Source organism: Chionomys nivalis, chromosome 20, assembly GCF_950005125.1.
Source record: "Chionomys nivalis chromosome 20, mChiNiv1.1, whole genome shotgun sequence".
Taxonomy (NCBI): domain Eukaryota; kingdom Metazoa; phylum Chordata; class Mammalia; order Rodentia; family Cricetidae; genus Chionomys; species Chionomys nivalis.
The window spans coordinates 19,508,906-19,529,249 of record NC_080105.1 but is presented as its reverse complement, the minus strand read 5'-3'; the positions used below and the strand labels follow the sequence as shown (position 1 = coordinate 19,529,249).

Below are 20,344 nucleotides of genomic sequence, written 5' to 3'. Positions count from 1 at the left end.
ATAACTGGCAGCAAGGAAGAGACCTGGTCAGTCAACATCAACTTAGACCATGAAACCCAGTATGGACAAGTTCAAAAGAAACATCATATATGGGTTGCCCATGCCTCCTCCACCACCACCACCAATCACTGGCAGCAGGAGTTACATCTCCTGGTTGTGTAGCCAAAGGACTTCCTTGTAGCAGGCTTTTTCTTTTAGGCCACCAACCAGCTCCCCAATCATGACAAGGAGACTTATTATTAGTGATGGATGTTTAGCCTTAGCTTAGGCTCGTTTCTTGCTAGCTCTTATAACTTAACCTGTTTCTCTTCATCCACATTTTTCCTCAGGGCTTTTTACCTTTTTCTTTCTTTCTTTCTTTCTTTCTTTCTTTCTTTCTTTCTTTCTTTCTTTCTTTCTTTCTTTCTCTTTCTTTCTTTCTTTCTTTCTTTCTTTCTTTTCTTTCTTTCCTTTCCCTCTTTCTTTCTTTCCTTTCCCTCTTTCCTTCCTTCCTTCCTTCCTTCCTTCCTTCCTTCCTTCCTTCCTTCCTTCCTTCCTTCCTTTCTTTCTTTCTTTCTTTCTTTCTTTCTTTTCCTACTTCCCTGCTTCTTATGTCTGTCTGGTTAGTGCTGCCTGACTTCTGGCCTCAGGGGTGTCCCTCTCTTTCTCCCTTGCTCTCTTCTCCTTCTCTCCTCTCTCTAGATTTCTCCTTCTACATGTTCTCTCTGCCCGCAAGCTGGTTCAGCTTTCTGTGAAATTAATCAGGCTCCTCAGGCAGGCAATGTAAAAGAGCAACAAATCTTTCCAAAATTAAACAAACGCAGCACAAACAAACGTAACCCATCTTTACATCATTAGCAAAGGCAGCAGAAACCAATGTAACACACCTTCACACAGCTAAAGTAATATTCTGCTGCAGAAACAAATGTAACACACCTTTGGCTAGTTAAAATAATATTCCACAGCATTTCCTCCCAGAGACCTTTACTCAGGGGTAGTTGGGCTTTTGACCAATAAAAGAATTCCAGGACAAGTCAGTATGAAGCAAAGCTGGAGCCCATTAAGAAAAGAACGCGCGCACGCACACACACACACACAGAAACTGAAAGGGTGGTTGCTAAGAATGTCAGTTTGCTTCCTATTGTAATGAACACCATGATCCAAAGCCTGGGGAGGAAAGGGTTTATGTTATCTTACAGCCCACAGTCCAGCATGAAGGGAACTCAGGGCAGAAACTCATGCAGAGACCATGGAGGACTGCTGCTTATTGGCTTCTTCTCATGCCTGCCTCAGTTTGCCTTCTTCCAGAACCTAGTACCTTTCTTATAGTACCTCAGTGTGCTAGGTACTCCTACATCAGTCGCGAGCCAAGAAAACACCTCACAGACTTGCCTACAGGCCATTTGACAAGTATGTTGTCCCAAAAGAGGTTCCTCTTTCCAGATGACCTACCTTGTGTCAAAACAACAAAAAAATTAATCATGTCAATAACAGACATACTTTAATGTCTTTTTAAAATCTAAATTTTATAGTTTTTGAAATTGCATTGTTCAAAGGACGTATAGCCAATCTCAAAGATCAAACTTTTAAAATTAAATTTTAAAAGAATTGATTTACTTAATTTTCTAATCTTAAAGAACCTCACTTTGTAAATGATATTACAAGGTATTGTGAGAGGTGCCCTGCTCAGGTTTTTGAATGAATAAGGTCAATATCAGAGGTCTCATGTGACATTCTGGTCACAAGCATGGTTTCTTAGCTGTTTTTATACTCCTGTTTCAAACAGGAAGTATAATCACGGGAAAAGACTATATTATCACAGTCTTGAACAGTCTTTCAAGTTTTGTTAGGTGTGTTGAAATTCTTTAAGCTAATGAGAAGCACGCACCAGATGGGAGGAGTGGGCAGGATCACGGAGGGACTGTTAGCGTTCTCACGGTGTTTACTTTGCCCTATCTTTCGATCCTGCCTCAGTTACGGACACGAAAGCTGCCGAGCAATTGGTTTGAAGTGCTCCTCAAAATCTGAGGATAAGGGCTAGAAAGATGGCTCAATAGTTAAGAGTAACACACCACCCTTGCAGGGCGCCCATTTCGGGTGTCTCACAATCGCTTGTAACTCCATCTCCGGAGAATTCGATGCCTATTTTGACTTCTGCGAACACTTGTACGCGCGTGCAAATCCACAGGCACACACAATTAAAATAAAATGACTTTAAAACTGAGTACATATTCCACAAAATGAGAGTATACACATTAGGAGTAATGAAGAACAGATTCCATCTCAAGAATGGGGAATAGGGCATTGCCAGGACAGTGGTGGGGCAGTGTGTCTTCCAAACCAAATTATTCCTAAAAGTCAGATCCTGATTTTTAAACTCTAGGTACAGCCCGAGATTGTGCCTTTAAGCATTCCGGGGGTGCGGGGAGGGGGATGTCGCTGTGGCTGTGGGTGGTTCAGAGTTTACAACTAAGCATAGCCAAGATGTAAAAAAAAAAGTAAATTGCATTATGAATGAAGGATAGAGAAACGAGAACAGAGAGAGAAAAGATGGGAAGAAAGAAATGGAGAAAGAAAAGAAAAAAAGACTAATTTACTTCTCGAAGTTAAGAGCGGAATAGAGAAGGGAAAAGGATGGAGTGCAAAAGATAAATTCGCTAAAGAAACAGAAATAAAGAAAACAAAAAGGCTGAAATGAGGTGGCATCACACAGCCAGCAGTGTGCACCTTAGGACGGAGCTTGGGACCCAAATTTCATATCTCGGGGTCTCTGGAGCATCCCGGCCTGGGTACTAGGCAGTGGGCGGGGCCCCGGAGGCGTCACAGGGGTCAGGTTCTGGTCCGCCTGCGCTCAGGGGGCGTGGCCCACCCTGCCTGGGGGCGGGGCCTGTGCGCCCACATTCCGCCTCGCGGGGCGGAGTTTGAGCTCTAAATTGGCGCCGCGGAGCGGCTGCTCGGACTGGCGGCTTTTGAACCCGGAAGCAGTCGTTGGCGCTCGGAAGTGGCGGGAACGCGGTCCTCGACGCGCTGCGGCTGCAGGATGGTCGGCGGCGGCGGGAAGCGCAGGCCTGGCGGGGCGGGGCCGCAGGTAGGCGAGGCGGGATGTGTGGGGCCGCTGTGGGCGGTGGCGGAGCTCGGGGCAGCGCTTTGCGTTCCCCTGGCCAGCCCCGAGGGCTGCTCTCCTGGAGTCCGCGGGGCGGTCGTTCCTCTCCAGCCCCAGCCGGCGTTTCTGGGCGTCCGACCATTCATCCACCCATTCACTCCATATCCATCTCCTGCTGATGGAAGGGAGGTCTGGTGGGCCCCGCGGATTGTGGAGGAGCTGCCAAGGCTGCGGGGCACACGCGAGCGTACATTTCACCCTCGGCTTTTTGCTTGGGGTTCACGCTGGTGTCTAGGGGAAAAGTGCTGGCTGGATTTAACAAGTCCTGCAGTTGTTAAAGAAGACTTTTGTTTGAGACGGGATCTGTTTTGTAGCCCTGGTATCCATTATGTAGACCAGGCTAACCTGGAACTCACAGAGATCCACCTGCCTCTGCCTCCCGAGTGCTGGGATTAAAAGAGTGCGCCCCCATGCCCGACAAGATGATTCTTAAGGCAGCTCAGGTTTGAAAGTCTTGATGGCAGAGAAGAAAAAATAAGAGATCCCTTGACCCTAAGTGATGCGGGGGTACAAACGAGTGATAAAATGGCCAGTCTGGACTTTGACATGATTTCGTGCCTTCCCTAATTATTCAGTAGCTAACAAGAGGGATTAAGCAGGAAAACTAAAGTTTAACAATTCTTCTAACTGAATTTTAAGCTGGGTATGGTGAGGCTGTTGTTCAGGCTTAAGGGTCAGGGGACGGTGCTTATAGGTATTTATTTTTCACGTTGGGTCATGTTTTCTCACAACACCAAGTTAAAAATGTAGTCTGAGGACAGCAGCTGTCTCAAATCCTCCTTGCTAGGAATGCGAGGATTCTGAAGCCCATTGACTTAAAGCAGAGCTGACAAATCTCTTTGAAGGTGCAGTGGGCTGCTTTGGCAGAATAATTGGCTTAACTGTAAGTAGAGACGATCTGGTAGAGTGTTTGTAGCTGGCACTAACAGCCGGCATCAATTATCTGCTCAGACTGTTTAGTTTGAAACAGCTATTCTTTATTTTAAAAACGAACAAACAGCGATAGCAGGTATTACAGTGTCTTTAGATGAGAGTTCAAAGCACAGAGGTTAAATAACTTGCCCAGGTGACAGCTAGAAATTAAGTCAGGGGTCAACTAAAAAGCCAGAGCGTTGGCACACATTTGTAATCCCTGCACTTCTCAGGCAGAGGCAGTGGGATCAAAAGTCCAGTGTCATCCTCAGCCATACTGCAAGTTCAAGGCCAGCCTGGGCTACAGTAGACCCTGTCTTAAACAAGGTCCAATGCAATGGCTCAGTAGGGAATGGACTTCTCCAATCCAATATTGTATGAAAATTTTAAATAATAAAGCTTTTAATACAAAAATAAAATGCTACCACAGCTCTGCATCTACCAACCTAGGTGCCTTATCCTTTCTGCCTAAACTTTTCCTAGTCACTGCCCCTATCACCCTTGCCTTCTTTTAGAATTCATTGATTTCTAAAAAGGCTATTATGGTACATCTTGTCTTAGTCGGTGTTCTACTGCTGTAAAGAGATACCATGACCATAACAACTCTTGTAAAAGGAAACATTTAATTGGGGCTTGCTTCCAGGTTCAGAGGTTTACTCTGTTATCACGACGACTGGAAGCATGGTGGCATACAGACAAATACCATGCTGGAGAAGGAGCTGGGAGTTCTGGATCCACAGGCAGCAGGAAGACCCTAGGCTTGGAATGGCTTTTTGAAACTTCAAAGCCCACCCCCAGAGACACACTTCCTCCAACAATGTCACATCTAATCCTTTCAGATAGTCATATTGAGCCATGGTGTTTCACTGTACTTCCCTTTCATGTATTTAGTGTCCTCTGTTGTTTGAAAGCCCCATGACTATCCATTGTCCAGCCAGTTGGCATTTCAACCCCGAAGGACAGTGCTATCGTGAACAAGTCTTACATGCCATTTGGTTTGGAAATACATTGTGTAGACTTTGGTACTGATTAATAAACCTAGACCTCTGAGAAAATGGACTTATCAGAAACACCTAGGTGGAAATTTTCAACTCTAGCATGATTGACATTGAGTGCAGCTCCCCTGCTGCACTCAATACCATTGATGTGCATTGTACAATGTTGTGCATCACCCCAGGCTCTGTGCCACTAGATACCACTAGCCCAGCTGGGGTTAAATGTGCACTTAACCCCTTTGTTCAGAGCCACAAGTCTGGGCTGAAAGGAGGAATGTGATGGAAATAATATACTCTGAAGGATATAGGTTCCTGGAAAGAAACAGACTGTGCTTAGAGAACCAAGACAGGTAACCTGAAGTGAGCGTGCTACCTTGGTAGAAGTGGTCACTTTCTAATAGCATCCTTTAACCTAGCAGACTTCTATTGCATGGTGCTGGAAGATACAAGGAGTAGCAGGTCTTGGCATTACAAAGCCTTTTCTGAATTAGCTCAGAGTTTATTCTCATTAACTCTACCATGCCTGCCCTCTCCTTTTGTTTGGAAGGAAGGCCTCTGGTTTTAAGTGGGAGGTTAGTAATGGTTGTGGTAAATAGGCCAGGAGTAACTGGTTGGACTTCCTGAAGAAACAAGTTTCATTTTCCTCTTACTAATGTTTTAGGTTAGAATATCAAAGTAATTGGTTTCATCCTGGCTTCTTCATACACATGTGTCATTGTATATTTTTTACTTGTTTTTTTTAATATGGTTTCACTGTGTTTCCCATGTTGACTTTACCCTGGCCGTCCTCTTGAGTGTTGATTATGGAGTGATGACATTCTACCTTTTTGACAATTTTTGAAGATTTTCTTTAGTTTCTTGTGTTTCTGCTGTCACAGAGAAGTGTATTTAAAGACATGCTGCATGTTGGTATTCCTTGACCACCATGCAAACTATTTCTACTTTGTACAAAGGAATCCCTAGGATTTTATTCATAAATATTGTTAGCATATGCTTTTGTCATTGATTTTTTTTCCTCTTGGTTTTTAAACATATATTAAATGGAGCTAGAAAGATGGCTCAGCAGTTAAGAGTGTGCAGTGGTCTTGCAGAGGACCCAGGTTCAGTTCCTAATATGTTGGGCAGCTCTCAACCTCATATAACTCCAGCTTCAGGGAATCCAATGCCCTCTTCCAGCCTGTACAGGTAGCCACATACTCCAAGCCAGACATACACAGAACAGGCAATAGTTTGTTTTTTTTTCAAGGAGAGTTTTTGAGGTTACTTTTGGAGAACTGAAGTTCCATGTGTCAATTTTCAGTGTGAAAAGACAGTTGAAGTGAAGAAAAGTAAATCCTGTGAAGCTGATGTCTCCAGTGACCTTCGGAAAGAAGTAGAAAATCTTTATAAGCTTTCCCTGCCTGAAGATTTCTATCATTTCTGGAAGTTCTGTGAAGAACTTGATCCTGAAAAGCCAGCTGGTGAGTTCTTCTAGTGTCTTTCTGCTCCTGACTGGAAAAGATGACAGGAAACTGGAGGAAAGACAGACACAGTCAAAGGGAAGGTGTTTCAGCCAGCTATGCCGACGCATGCCCATTATAGTCGTGCAGTTAGGACACTGGCTGAGAGTATCACAGTTTCAGGCCAGCTACACATTGAGACCATATCAAAAAAGAGAAGACAAAGGACCATTCCCAAAGTTGTTTCTAATAAGAGAGCTGTCTTCAAAGAAACGAGTTAATACTCAATGTTAGTCGATTTTCATGGCTATGACCTGAGGAAACAGCCCTGTAGGAGGACAGGTTATTTTGCATCCTGGTTTTAAAAAAGTTTCTGACCCTGGTTAGTTGGCTCCATTGTTTTGGTGCCTGTGATAGGTTATGCCAGAAGGATGTGTCAGACAAGTTCTTACCTCATGGCAGACAGCAGGCAAAGAGCAGGAGTCCCACAACAGGATGAACTTCAAGTCATCGACCAGCTTCCTCCAGCTAGACCTTACCGCCTACCGGCCTGTTACTACTCAGTGATGTCACTAGCTGGGCCATGCTTTCAACACATGGGCCTTTTTGGTTTAATGTCATATCCAAACCAGAATGCTGCAACATGCTGCTGTCACCTATTGGCAAAGGCAGCAGTTTCAGGACATTCCTTCATGGAAGCTAAAGGAAAAGTAGCAGGTGCATATATTGTCACTTTACCTCTGCTAACTTGTCTCGTGGACTGGTCAACTAAGTTTCCTTCAAGGACATTTACACAGAGAGAGATGGCTCAGTGCTTGATTGTACCCGTCCTAGAAGAGCTGCAGATCTGTAGACTTCATGGCATTGTGGTTCTCTTTCCTACTCTGCCCCTGTGTTCTGTGAAAAAAACAGTGGAATCATTGAGTGTTGTGGTTCAGATTATCTGAAAGTCAAAAGAACCTGGAGTGACAGCTGAAGAGAAGGAAAGGAGAAAACATTTTTTTTCTATCCTTGCTCTATGTTGTCTCCTTGATCTGTGTATTTATAGCTTACAGTAGACAGCAGTGAGGCAAGGTAAGTGTGTGGCTCTTCTGCCTGAAGGAATGCAGAGCAGCTTGGCTTGGGCTACAAAAGACACAGGAAATGTGAACAGTGTTAAGCTAATTCAGTAGTAAACTTAAAGGGAAATCCTAAATTTAGTGCCACATTTCTGTTAAAACTGATTCTTCTGTTGGGTAAAAACATTTTTACAGACTTTAAAAGCATTCTTTAAAAACAACTTGGTTAAGAATTCTTTAGAATCAGGAAGCAGGAGCAGGTAGACATCTGAGTTTGAAGCTAGCCTGGTCTACATGGTGAGTTTCATAACAACTAGAGCTATAGAGAAACTGTTTCAAAACAAAACAAAAACAAAAAAAAAGCAAGCAAGCAAGAATGTCAGTGATGAAAGGCATTATTTCCTATTTGCCTCTAGAAAGTGTCACCTGAGTAAACTTATTTTCCTTATAGATGCACTTGCTACAAGCCTTGGACTTCGGTTAGTGGGTCCTTATGATATCCTTGCTGGGAAACATAAAATGAAGACAAAACCCACAGGCTTGAACTGGAATCTTCACTGGAGGTTTTACTATGACCCTCCTGAGTTCCAGACCATTATTATTGGAGATAATAAAACTCAGTACCACATGGGGTATTTCAGGTAAAGGATCTTCTCTCTCTAAAATACAGTTACTCTGCTATCAATGAGTCTTACAGACCATCACTGACATCCCCCAAAGGAAGATGCATTTTCCTCTTATTGATGGCTTCAGGCTTTATCTTGTTGTTCTGGCTACCCTTCAACTCTTTAGCCTGCCTAGGGTGGTGAACTCTTTACATTAAACTTCCCTGATTTCTTTTTCTCTTTGAATATAAAGTTCTGTCCTTTGTGATCAGAAGAGCTTCTTTGAAACTCAAATAAGATCATATAAACACTTCTAGGACCAACGGACTCAAAGATTGGTCCAGCCATTTATTATCGTGATGACACTATGCCAGTCAGTGGTGCCTATGGCCTTTCTGTGACTCAATTTCCTCTCTTGAAATAACAGGGATAATAACAGCATATATTTGATAGGAATATTGTTAGAATTAAGGGAATGCCCGCAGATATGTAAAATGTTAGAAGACAGGGTAATGTGAGAAGTACCTTGCCCACTTGTAGCAGTACTGTGGTGTATAGTTAAAGTGAAGTAACAGAAGGAAAGATGAGGTGTGACTAGAGAGAAGTACTGAACAGAACACTCGCGAGGCTGGGAATGCTGTCAGAGGGATTTTGTTCTTGGCTGTGAAACTAATTGGCTGCTAGAACTTAGCCAAGAATCTTAACCTCTTTCTACTGACTTTTTCAGTTTTAAAATAAAAGGGTTGGCTCTCTACAGGAATATGATTCTTCAGTTCTTTATAATCTTTCCTGTTTCTTTTTGGCTTTTACTCCACTTCTTGCTGTTTTTTTCTTAATAAATTCTAAAATGAAGGTGACCATCAGTTGTCTGAAATACTCTGTTGACAGACTCTCTTTACTGTTTTTTATATTTGAGGAAAAATAATTAGGTACTAAAATCCTTAGCTTTATGTTCTGATATATAGGACTTTTCATAGACAGTCTGGAGATACTAGAGCTTAAACCTAGTAAGTTTTTTCTGCTTTTTACAGGTATAATTTGTCTATAGACTTTATTTTCTGCTTACTGGCATCATAAAGTATGACAGCTAAATGTTTATTGTCTTTTGTTAAAACAGGGATTCTCCTGATGAACTTCCTGTATATGTTGGTACAAATGAGGCAAAGAAAAATTGTGTAATTATTCAAAATGGAGACAATGTGTTTGCTGCCATCAAGTAAGAAACCATTTTATTTTAATTCTCTTTTCTTTGTTGCTTGTCTACACCACATTACAAAGTAGGGTTGTCTTGACTCCGACGCTACAGATTTCTCAGGCTTTTGTGACTTCTGAAACGAGACAACACAGTTCTCTGCTTTTCATTAAAAATTTATATGACTGCTTCTTTAATAGACATACTGCGTTATTCTGGACTGAGCTCTGAACATGTGGCAGAGCATGTTATTAGCATGTCAAAACTTCTGGGTTTTATCCCCTACATTGCAAAAGTGTGTAAGTAGTGCTTAATCTTATTTCTGATTTTTCCATAAAAATCAGAAAAATCAGGATTTTTAATTAGACATTATATTTAAACAATGCCATTAAGACTTCATTATAAGAACCGATTGCAATATAGTTTAAACTAAACAATTTTTGTTTTTGTTTTTTTTTTTTTCGGATTTTCGAGACAGGATTTCTCCGTAGCTTTTTGGTTCCTGTCCTGGAACTAGCTCTTGTAGACCAGGCTGGACTCGAACTCACAGAGATCCTCCTGCCTCTGCCTCCCGAGCGCTGGGATTAAAGGCGTGCGCCACCACTGCCCGGCAAACTAAACAATTTTTAAGAGTAAGGTATTTATGAAATCCTTGGAAGAGTGACTAGAACAAGCCAAGCCTCCCTGGATAACAGTTGCGTGACTACTGTCTCATCAGTGGTGTTTGTCTCTGCTGTTATCAAGAAGCCAGGAAATGAACTGCTCTCTCAAGTAGTTCAAGGGACCTATCATTGATCTGCAGTTATGCCAGAAGCATCACTGGCCTGCCCTCTGCCACTCAACCTCATAAAGCTAAGGATGAGGTCCTGAGATCTTATCTAAGCTGTTCCAGTCAGCTGTCTCTATAGCTTTTACAAAGTGCAATGCCACACCATGGCTGCTACATCCCATCCCCTTTGCCTTTCAGAGTTGCAAGAGTTGCTTCTGCTTGGGAAAAGCCAGGTCCCACGTGGAATCAGCTAAAAATAATAGCATGGGAAATGCACCAATTTTTCATGTAGGAAGGGGTTAGAATCCAGCTGAATGAACCAGTTGGTACTGGCCACATGATTTGAAGTCATTTGTTAATAGCTGTGCAATTTATGTTGTAATCAACAAGGTAATCTTTATCACGTGAAATAGACTATCTTGTTGACTCCAAAAGGCTTTATTTCTGTTATTTGATAGTATAACTTATTATCAAAGAATTCAAACCAAGTCCACCCAAAACAACCACTGTTGTATGCTGTATACATACTGGTGTACCTGAGGGACAACCACATTTTGTTCTTTCTCTTCTAAGACTGTAGAGTTTTATGTAAGGTTTGCTTGGCATTTGTAATTGGTGTAGACTCCTGGGGTTGGTTTTTTATTATTGTTTTGTTTTTGAGTACTAGGGACTGAACCCAGGGTCATGAGCATCACAGGCAAGTACCTATTACTTGGGCTATATCCTTGGCCCTGATAACATTCTTCTAAACCTTTAAGATTTACTGATCAACTTAAATTGGCGTTGTCTTTTTTAGAAATTGTAGTTGTTTACTGTCTCTTATACTAGCCTGTAAGCCCCACAATACAGGGCTGTGTCTTTTGCATGGTACTCTTCCCTAGTAGATTCTTCATAAATCACCCTGACAGCACCACAGCATATAAATACATCTTTTTAAATTTCCAGTGCTGGGTAGCAAACTCAGGGCATTACACTTGTTAGGCAAATGCTATACCACAGAGCTAAATATGTAACTCCCCAAATATCTAACTTAATTTGTATTAGTCTTACCGATCTTAATAGTTTAAAAAACCCAAGTCCTAAGTGTCTTGTTTGTCTGTCTCTTGTGCAGGGCTCGCTAGCTAAAGAATGAAGGAAGCAGTGTCAGTCAAGGTTAAGTGGTGACTATGACCTGTGATTGTCAGGGGCTAAGAACTTTACCGATAGAAGTGTTGATTGGTAAAACCTTTATGGAAATCAATTTGAAAAAACACCTGAACACATCCATATCCCAAGATTTCTTAGCTGGTAGTTAACACCTACAGATACTGTGCCAAGTATACATTAATGTCATCAAATTGGCTATTAATAGCTATAAAAAGGAATTTATTTTATACATGTATTTATTTTAAATTGTTTATAAAAACAAGTTATAGAAATAACAATCTAGCAATAAAAAGTAAATATAAAACATCTGCATATTATAAATGCCATGACTTGTTGAGAAGGGGCAAATATTGGACCAGAATGGCTCTATTTTTTTCCTGTCTAAATGCATATAGGAAATAATATGTACTCAAATAGCAAGAGTAATGTTTGTCTTTCTTTCCTTCTGTAAAACTACCTCTGTATCTGTTCTGGTATGTAAAGAGGACTGAAAATTACGTGATCTAAAGGACTGCTGCAAATTCCAAATTCATAATGTAGGTAGCAACTAGAAGTCAGTTTATTCCAAGGGTCTGCCACCACAAAAAATCCTTTTGTGGACAGCACATTTATATTTTCCTCTTGAGCCAGCCCTCTCTCTCCAGGGCAGTATGCTGTCAAGACAGGGTTTCTCTGTGTGGCTGCGGCTTTCCTGGAACTTGCTTTGTAGACCAGGCTTGCCTCAAACTCACAGAGATTTGCCTGTGTCTGCCTCACCAGGGGTGGGATTAAAGGCATGTGCTGCCACCACCTGGTTCTGTATGCCATGTCCTTATTTCCAGCAGTATGACTTAAAACTCAGCATTGGCTTTTGGATGTTTTACCTTGTGTTCACAGTGGAGCTACGTAAGATATCTACCATTAGTAGTGTTTATTCCTTGTTTGCTGCAGCCTATGAGGACTTTGGACAGAAGTCCTGTATGGGACGTGACCTTTTTATCTTAGCTCCTTGACTCCTATGTATTAAATGGAGAGACCACCAATATAACCACGACTTTTGCTTCTTTTCCAGGTTATTTTTGATGAAAAAACTTAAAGAAGTAACAGATAGAAAGAAAACTAGCATTTTAAAAAACATAGATGAAAAACTCACAGAAGCAGCCAGAAAACTAGGCTACTCGCTGGAACAGAGAAGCTTGAAGATGAAACAGAGAGATAAGAAGGTAGGGTTTCCTCCCCCCTGACTGCTGTGCTCTGCTCTGGGCTCATCCCCATCAACACTGCATTCTTTCTCTAGCCCTATCCTAAAGAGAGCTACAGGTCAGCCAGGTCTGAAGGTAGAGGCAGGCGGATGGAGGCCAGCCTGGTCTACAAGAGCTAGTTCCCAGACAGCTAGGACTGTTACACAGAGAAACCCTGTCTCTAAAAACAAAAACAAAGAGAAAGAGGGTGCTACATGCCATCACCCAGGGGCTCTTGGACAGTGCTGAAGCAGGGATCAGGTCAGCCTTCAGGTTGGCGTGCAGGCTGACTCCTATAACTGGAGCCTATCCTGCGGTTGTATAAATCGTTCTTTTTCTTTTTAAATGTCTATTGGTGTCTTTCCTGCATGTACATCTGTAAGAGGATGTTGGGTCTCCTGGAACTGGAGTTACAGACAGTTGTAAGCTGTCATGTGGGTGCTGGGAATTGAACCCAGGTCCTCTAGAAGAGCAGCCAGTGCTCTTAACTGGTAAACCATCTCTCCAGCCCCTCATTCTGTTCTTTTAATCGTGTTTTATCGGCCATTGTGTAAAGGTAAATAAAAGCAGCTTTGTGCTTAATATTAGGCTTTATTTTCTGATGGCTGAGGTCTCGTTTTAGTGCAAGGTACATTAGGGATATAGTTCTATACTTAGTCACTAAGATTGCAAAGGCAGCTTACTTTTTAGAAACAGTACGGGTTAAGATTTGTTAATTTTCTCCTGATTCCTCCTTGACCCTATCAGCACTTACTAGTATCTGCAGAGTAAGAAAGGGTTTTATAAAGCAGCAGGTGATTCTTGGGAGTGAGAAACGGTTTTATAAAGCAGCTATAAATCTATTTATAAATAAGTTATAAATCTCTAAGTCAACAGATATGTGAAAGAATTCTGCTTTTTAATGGGCATTCCTCCTAACCACTGGGGGAGTGAGGACCAGTATTCTCTTCCAGCCTTTCACGCCATCTTCTGAAGCTGTTCTGTCTGAGCATGCTGAGGCGACAGCGTCCTGGTCATCTCTGAATGAACTGGAGCTGTGCAGTTCTCAGTGCACTTAGTCACCGAGGGGCTGCCTCACGCTGATCTCGACTCAGCAGCAGGCTGAACCGCCACCAGTGAAATGCTGTTTTAGTAAATCTTCCTTGAGTCGTATAGAACAGAAATATGCTTATTTTGAGAGGAATTACAGTGACATTTATCATTTTGTACTGTTTTCTTACCTGTCTGGTTCTCAAGGGAAATTTCTTGCTATGAGAAAGGGAAATGAGCCCCTCCTTGCTATCAAGCATTCCGAAGGTGTCTTGACTAGACACTGAGCTTCTGTGGACTTAGTGGTCAGCAAGTTCTTTGAGAAGACCCTTGCTTTTTTCCGTTAATGGCTAGAATTTAGTTCAGAGATTAATGCTTTCCTACATCTATAAATATGATGAAAGTTAAATTTCAAGTTGTGCTTATTTTGACTCCTCCCAAGTTTATATTCAGTATTGGGTTTTTTTTTTAATTTTTTAAAAATTATGTATATAATATTCTGTCTATGTGTATGCCTGCAGGCCAGAAGAGGGCACCAGACCCCATTACAGATGGTTGTGAGCCATCATGTGGTTGCTGGGAATTGAATTCAGGACCTTTGGAAGAGCAGGCAATGCTCTTAACCGCTGAGCTATCTCTCCAGCCCCTCAATGTTTGTTTTTAATTAAAAAATAGATAATAACATAAATACAAGGAAAATCATTTATAAAAAATTATGGTTTTCTTATTCTATGTTGATAGTTGCTTTCAGATCCCTTTTAATGTATGTATAAATTTTAATATTACTGTTGAGATCTTCATTCAATTCATAATTTCCTATTCCTAAAAAATTTAGCTCCAGTGGTATGTTAGTGACTTTGTCCTTACAGGTTAGCATAGACTCTGTATTTTAGTACGACAGAGCATTATACAGTGTTGCGGTGTTGGCACATAGGTATCACCTTGTAGTACTTGGCAGAGTCTATGTGAATCACTGTATTTGGTCTACAGGTAATCTGTATCGAGTTGGAAGAAAGTCTGCTTTCCTTAAAGTATTTTAGTCATTGTTTTCACGTTTAAGAATAAAATGTAACCACAAGTTAATCCAGTGTAAAGATTAAGATTTAATGCTATAATTTAGTTTTTCCTAAATCGTGATCAGTGTCTGAAAATTTCTTTTGAATATTCTGCCCTTCAAGGTAGCTTAGCAAAAGATAAAAGAATTGGAGGGAGGTGAGGTGGGACGTGGGAGTGAAGAACTTTCAACATGCCAGGGGCTTAGATTAAACTTTAAAAGTAGAGGGTATTTTTGGACTTTATTTTTCTTCTGTCATGGAAGTTTTCACTATATACTACATAAACAAGTGGCATATTGAAGATACTTTACTAGAAAAGACCAAGGCCGAGTATGCTGTGCACATTTGTAACCTCTGCACTCAGGAGGCTGAGGCAGGACGATCAAGAATTCCAGCCAGGGGTCTGGTGGGATTGGCTCAGCAGTTAAGAACACTGCTGCTCTTCCACAGGACGAGGGTTTGAGTCCTAGAACCCACGTGGAGTTTCACTGCCATCTCTAGTTTCTGACTTCTGACTGGCCTGCTGTAACTTCTGCATATAAAGACAAACTTGTACATTTTTTTTTTTTTTTTTTTTTTTGGTTTTTCGAGACAGGGTTTCTCTGGTTTTGGTGCCCGTCCTGGAACTAGCTCTTGTAGACCAGGCTGGCCTCGAACTCCCAGAGATCCGCCTGCCTCTGCCTCTCGAGTGCTGGAATTAAAGGCGTGCGCCATCACCGCCCGGCTGTAAATTTTATTTAATACTTCAAATGCTTGACTTGTGGTCTTTAAGAATGTATTCTCCCCAGGAACCAGGTTTATCGAGATGATGTCTCTGAATGCTGTGAGAATGCCCAGGGTTTATGTATCTGTTGACATGGGGGCGGGGTGGAGGGTCTTCTGTTTTCTTGGTCTCATTTTTTTCCCCTTGGATTTAGGTTGTGACGAAGACCTTTCATGGTGCAGGCTTGGTTGTTCCTGTAGATAAAAATGACGTTGGCTATAGAGAGCTCCCTGAAACAGACGGTAATGTGTTTGATGTGTAAATGTGTATGTATGTTTGTACACATGGAGAAAGCTTTCCCTTGTGTTGGGAAATAGATAGTTGTTAAGAGCAAACTGAGGTTTCAGGTAAATGAATTAAAACTGCATTCATAGCTTGACCTTGAACAAGCTATTTGGTGTGACTAAGCCCTGTCTTTTTCATCTGCAAGTTAGGCAGCGGATGTGAAAGGATATAAAGTGCTTAGTATGATGCCACATATGCCCCGTGCACGGGAATTACTTTTGACATTCAAGGGACTTTAAACCCATTGCTTAGGTTATTTTTTCTAACTTGTTTTAGACATAGTAACAATTGAAGAGTAAGTTGGAATCATAAAGCACTAGTTCCTTGTGGACATTCAGCTTCCCTCTAGCTGATACTACTTCATATAGTCGTGCAAAGTACTTAGGTGATCACACAAAACCTATTAGTCTGTTGAATCAGTTAGCTATTGTCTCTACTGTGAGCGCTCCATTAGCATTTTCTTCCTGTTTCTGTGGCATAAAATGTAAAGAGAATCTCAAGGAAGAAGCAAATATTCCTGCCTTATTCACATAGCCACTTGTTCCTCAGAACTATAAATGCGTCTTAGTAATTACCAGACTTTAAATGACAGTTCTGAGTTTTTATGTGGTATATTTAGCCAGTGAGTTGGGATGTGTTGTGTGACAATTTATATTTAATCCTATTTGCTGTTTTACTCTCCCTCTAGGAATTCATGGGGTGGTGGGGTGATTGGCTGAGGTGTCCAGTTAGTGGCTCCTGAACACTTCACATGTGGTAGTGCCACTGACAAATGGCTTACTTTAAATTTCAAATTTCATAAAGATTTTGTTCAAATTTATAAGTTGAACCGGTATTAAACATTTTTATATTGATTTTTCATGTTGAAGTAATGCTACATTAGAAGTACTGGGTTAGATATCTTTAGTTTCATCTGTTTTTAGTTTGAGTGTAAGTCTGCGTATATGTGACAGGGCTAAGGGGGAGAGAAGCGGGGTCTCAGCACACACCCCGGGGTGAAATGGAGTCACAGGACAACTAACTCTCAGGAGTTGTTCTCATGCCGCTTCATGGGATCGGTAATCAACTCAAGTGGCCAGGCCTGTGTTACAAGCGCCTCTAACCCACTGCGCCCTAACACCAGCCCTCTCTTTTTAAATGTGCTTATTATAAAAATGTGGATTATATATGCAGCCATCCTCTATCTCTCTCACACTGGTCCCTAGCCCCTAAAACCAGGATTAATCAGTGCCTATGGGAAGTTCTGACTCCCCGTGTCCAGTCTTCTGCTTGAATCAGAAGTAATGTTATGACTGACATTCTGAATTGCAGCTTGTCAGATTCCTAAGATGGTATCAGTTGAGTAATAGTAGACATCAGAAGAAGACATAAGGAAAATATTAAATATGGTTGTGATTTTGTATGTGGTATCTTTACATCACTGATTTCTTTCAGCTGACCTTAAAAGAATTTGCAAGGCAATTGTTGAGGCTGCAAGTGATGAGGAGAGACTGAAAGCATTTGCTCCCATTCAGGAAATGATGACTTTTGTGCAGTTTGCTAATGATGAATGTGATTATGGCATGGGGCTTGAATTAGGAATGGACCTCTTCTGCTATGGCTCTCATGTGAGTAAAAATTCTGCCTTTCCCTGTCGCTCCATGTTCCCCATACTCCATGTACACCCATTCAGGTTTGCACTTACATTCTCAAGTTCCAGTGCTGGCAAGATGAGGATCCAGCTTGTATTTCAAAGTGAACTTCTGAAGTAATTTTAAAGGAAAAGTTCTTAAACTGTTTGAAATCTTGTATTCTATTCAATGAATAAGCATAATTGTTTCTTTGAGTTCACATTAAACTCAGTTTACATATCAGTATTCCAGGGGTGTGCCATCTTTTTGTGAGTGTATAGACTTGTGGGGAGGTAGACACACCGTTCCTTTGGTTCTGCTTCTGTCTGGGGTGGTTATCTACTACTGTGTCCTACAATACTATTTTCACATTTTAATTAAAATATTAGAACTAGTAGTCTATCATTATTTGATTCTTAAGAAAATTAACCATATCAGCTTCTTTAAGTGTAGGTGCCTCAGAGTCAAAAGGCCCATAAGACTTAGTTACTGTTTTAAATAATCATCCCCAGCTGTGTACAGATGGGCAGTTTTCTTAGTACCTTTTTATCTCTTTTCCTACCTGTAAAATTGTCTTCTCATGTGCCATGCACATTTCTCATTGTTCTTTGGTAAGTCTTTGGTAGAGCATCTTCTTCAGGCTCACAAAGGCAGTCACATTCCAGTGTCTTCTATCCATTATTCACAAACTGTGAGTGCTTCTAGCCACCTACAGCTGCTGTTCAAAATGCAGATTGTTTCAGTAGGTCACAGATGAGACCCTTATGGCACTAACATTCCTGTGAGACAGGAATGCCACTATTTACAGACCATGCTGAAGAGCAAGATTAAGCCAGCAGCTCTTACTTCAACGTGTACTAGGCATCTGGAGGGCTTGTTCACAGACTAGTGCTTCCCTCTTCCCCACTTTGAGTTATGGGGTAGGTTCTGAAAAATTGATCTACTTTTACTTGTTGTAAAAAGCTTAGGTCTTTTTCTGCCTGTAGTTGGTTGTTAGCAGTAGAAAATATCCAGTGTTAGACAGACAGAATGATACAGTTGCAGTTGCCACAAAGGACCTAACCATAAATACCATTACCATGTGATGTAAGTAAAAGCAAACGATGCTTGTGAGAATCACTCGAGGTATAGCGTAAGTGCTTAAATAAATGCTTACTGTTTATCAGCAAAAGAATATAATGTTGGGTTTCCCACTAGTGTGTATGTAATAACAATACTGTGAAACCATTCAGTAGACCTGAGACTGAACTCTTAGCAGGGAAGAGAATGGTAGAGAATGAGTCTGAGAATAAAGGTAAGGGGCTAGAGAGATGAGTGGTGGAAGAGCACCACTGTTCTTCCGGGAAGACCTGGGTTCGATTACCAGCGTCTGCAAGGCAGTTCACAACTGTCTGCAATTCCAGTTTCAGAGGATTTGACACCCCCTTGTGACTTCCTTGGGCACCAGATATATAGTATACACGTAGGCAAAACACATGCGCATACTTATTTTTAAAAATAATAATAAAGCAGAGTGATTTAAACCCTATATTTTGCATAGGGTTTATAAAAGAAAAAAGCAGAGCTTTGTAGAAAAGCATTAAGAGAGCATTTGATGGCAGTTTGGGACAAAAAGGTTAGTAAAACTTAATGGACCATGGGAAACTTGTAATGGGTCTGAATTCCCTTCAAGATTGCTTTTTTTTTTTTTTTTTGCAGGGGGGATGGGGGTGAGCCAGTTGCTTTTGGACAGACTATTGAGTGCCTGTCCCATGCCCCCAGTTAACTGATTTTGGAAGTGGGCTTCGTTATACAATGGCTTTTCAATATATTGTCAGCTATACTTGTCAATTTTCTCTGCTTGATACTATGTTTTTTTGTGTGCTTATTTGCTTTTCAGTATTTTCACAAAGTTGCTGGCCAGCTTTTACCTCTTGCATATAATCTGTTGAAGAGGGACCTGTTTGCAAAAGTTATTGAAGATCATCTGGCAAGCAGAAGTACAGAGAACATAGATCAGCTTGCAGGATGAGAGAGCTGCTATCCATGCAGAGTTTTAGAGTGGGACTGTCAGATGGGACTTTGTTTTTAAGGAATACAGAAATAAATAATGGAAACATTTATTAAAAACTTTCATAATACAGTTCTGACGTTTTTCTTTCGCATGCTAAAAAATGGCACTCCTTAATTTTCTAAAATTCTTTAGTTTCTAAGATACATTTTTTCAGTGCTGTCCCCAGTATCAATGTTTGTGAACTAGTGTTTATCCAAATTCAAATAACCATCTGTTAACTAGAAATATCAGTAATTAAAACTAAAAATATTGCTTTTAGTGATGCAAGTCTTAAAAATATAGTTTATAAGACTTGTTGTATGCTCTCGGCCCAATATGAATCCCAACAAGATTTATCAAGAATAGATGGAATGGGAGAGCCAACTTTTTATTGATGTCACACACAAGCCAACATGGAACTGATTCTCGAGAAGCCACACCAGTCTATGAGCCAAGATAGGGACTGAACAAAAGACATGGCCATGTGGAACTGAAGATGAACTCAGCCATGGAGCACTCTGTCTAAAATGTGTGAGGTCCTAGGTTTGAGCTCTTATCCCTATTGAACAGAATTATGTTGATGGCAATTATAATTTGGATGTTTGTGGATACAGTAATGAAGGCAATGAGATAACTAATCTCTTTCAGCTGGTAAATGCTTCATTCCATTACAGAATAACAAACCTTCCCTGACTTCTTCCTTCACTAAAGGTATAGTCCATTTGAATTCAATGCTAGGATCTGAATGAAACACATTTGAAGTGCCTGGGCATATTTATGAATCACTGCAACCCAATCAGGATTGTTAGCCAACTTAAATCCATTTTCTTCTTGGGGACCAATAATGGAATTCTAGGTTGACTTTTCAAGTATTTGAGTATGTTCAAGGAAATGGAATGCTATGGAAGTGGGAAATACTTTATAATGACCTTTATAATCCTCTCAGCTCAAATTGACCTTACTGTCTTAACAGCACTGTCTCTAGTCTACACCATAATTCTTTTATTGATCCAATGTACAGACCTTTGTTCCGTTTCCTAGACTAGGGTTTGACAAACTTGGAACTGGTCAGTACCAACAATGAAACCTCAG

At 41.0% G+C, this 20,344-nt stretch overlaps 1 protein-coding gene across 1 annotated transcript; it reads left to right on the top strand.

Annotated features, from left to right (window-relative positions):
• The first annotated feature begins 2,953 nt into the window (after positions 1 to 2,953).
• LOC130862518 (histone PARylation factor 1) lies at positions 2,954 to 19,355 on the top strand. Its single transcript, XM_057752120.1, has 8 exons — positions 2,954 to 3,067; positions 6,350 to 6,509; positions 7,998 to 8,187; positions 9,269 to 9,367; positions 12,310 to 12,460; positions 15,480 to 15,567; positions 17,045 to 17,217; positions 19,100 to 19,355. The coding sequence occupies exons 1-8, from the start codon at positions 3,020 to 3,022 to the stop codon at positions 19,229 to 19,231; spliced, it is 1,041 nt and encodes a 346-aa protein (XP_057608103.1). The 5' UTR covers positions 2,954 to 3,019; the 3' UTR covers positions 19,232 to 19,355.
• Positions 19,356 to 20,344: the final 989 nt, after the last annotated feature.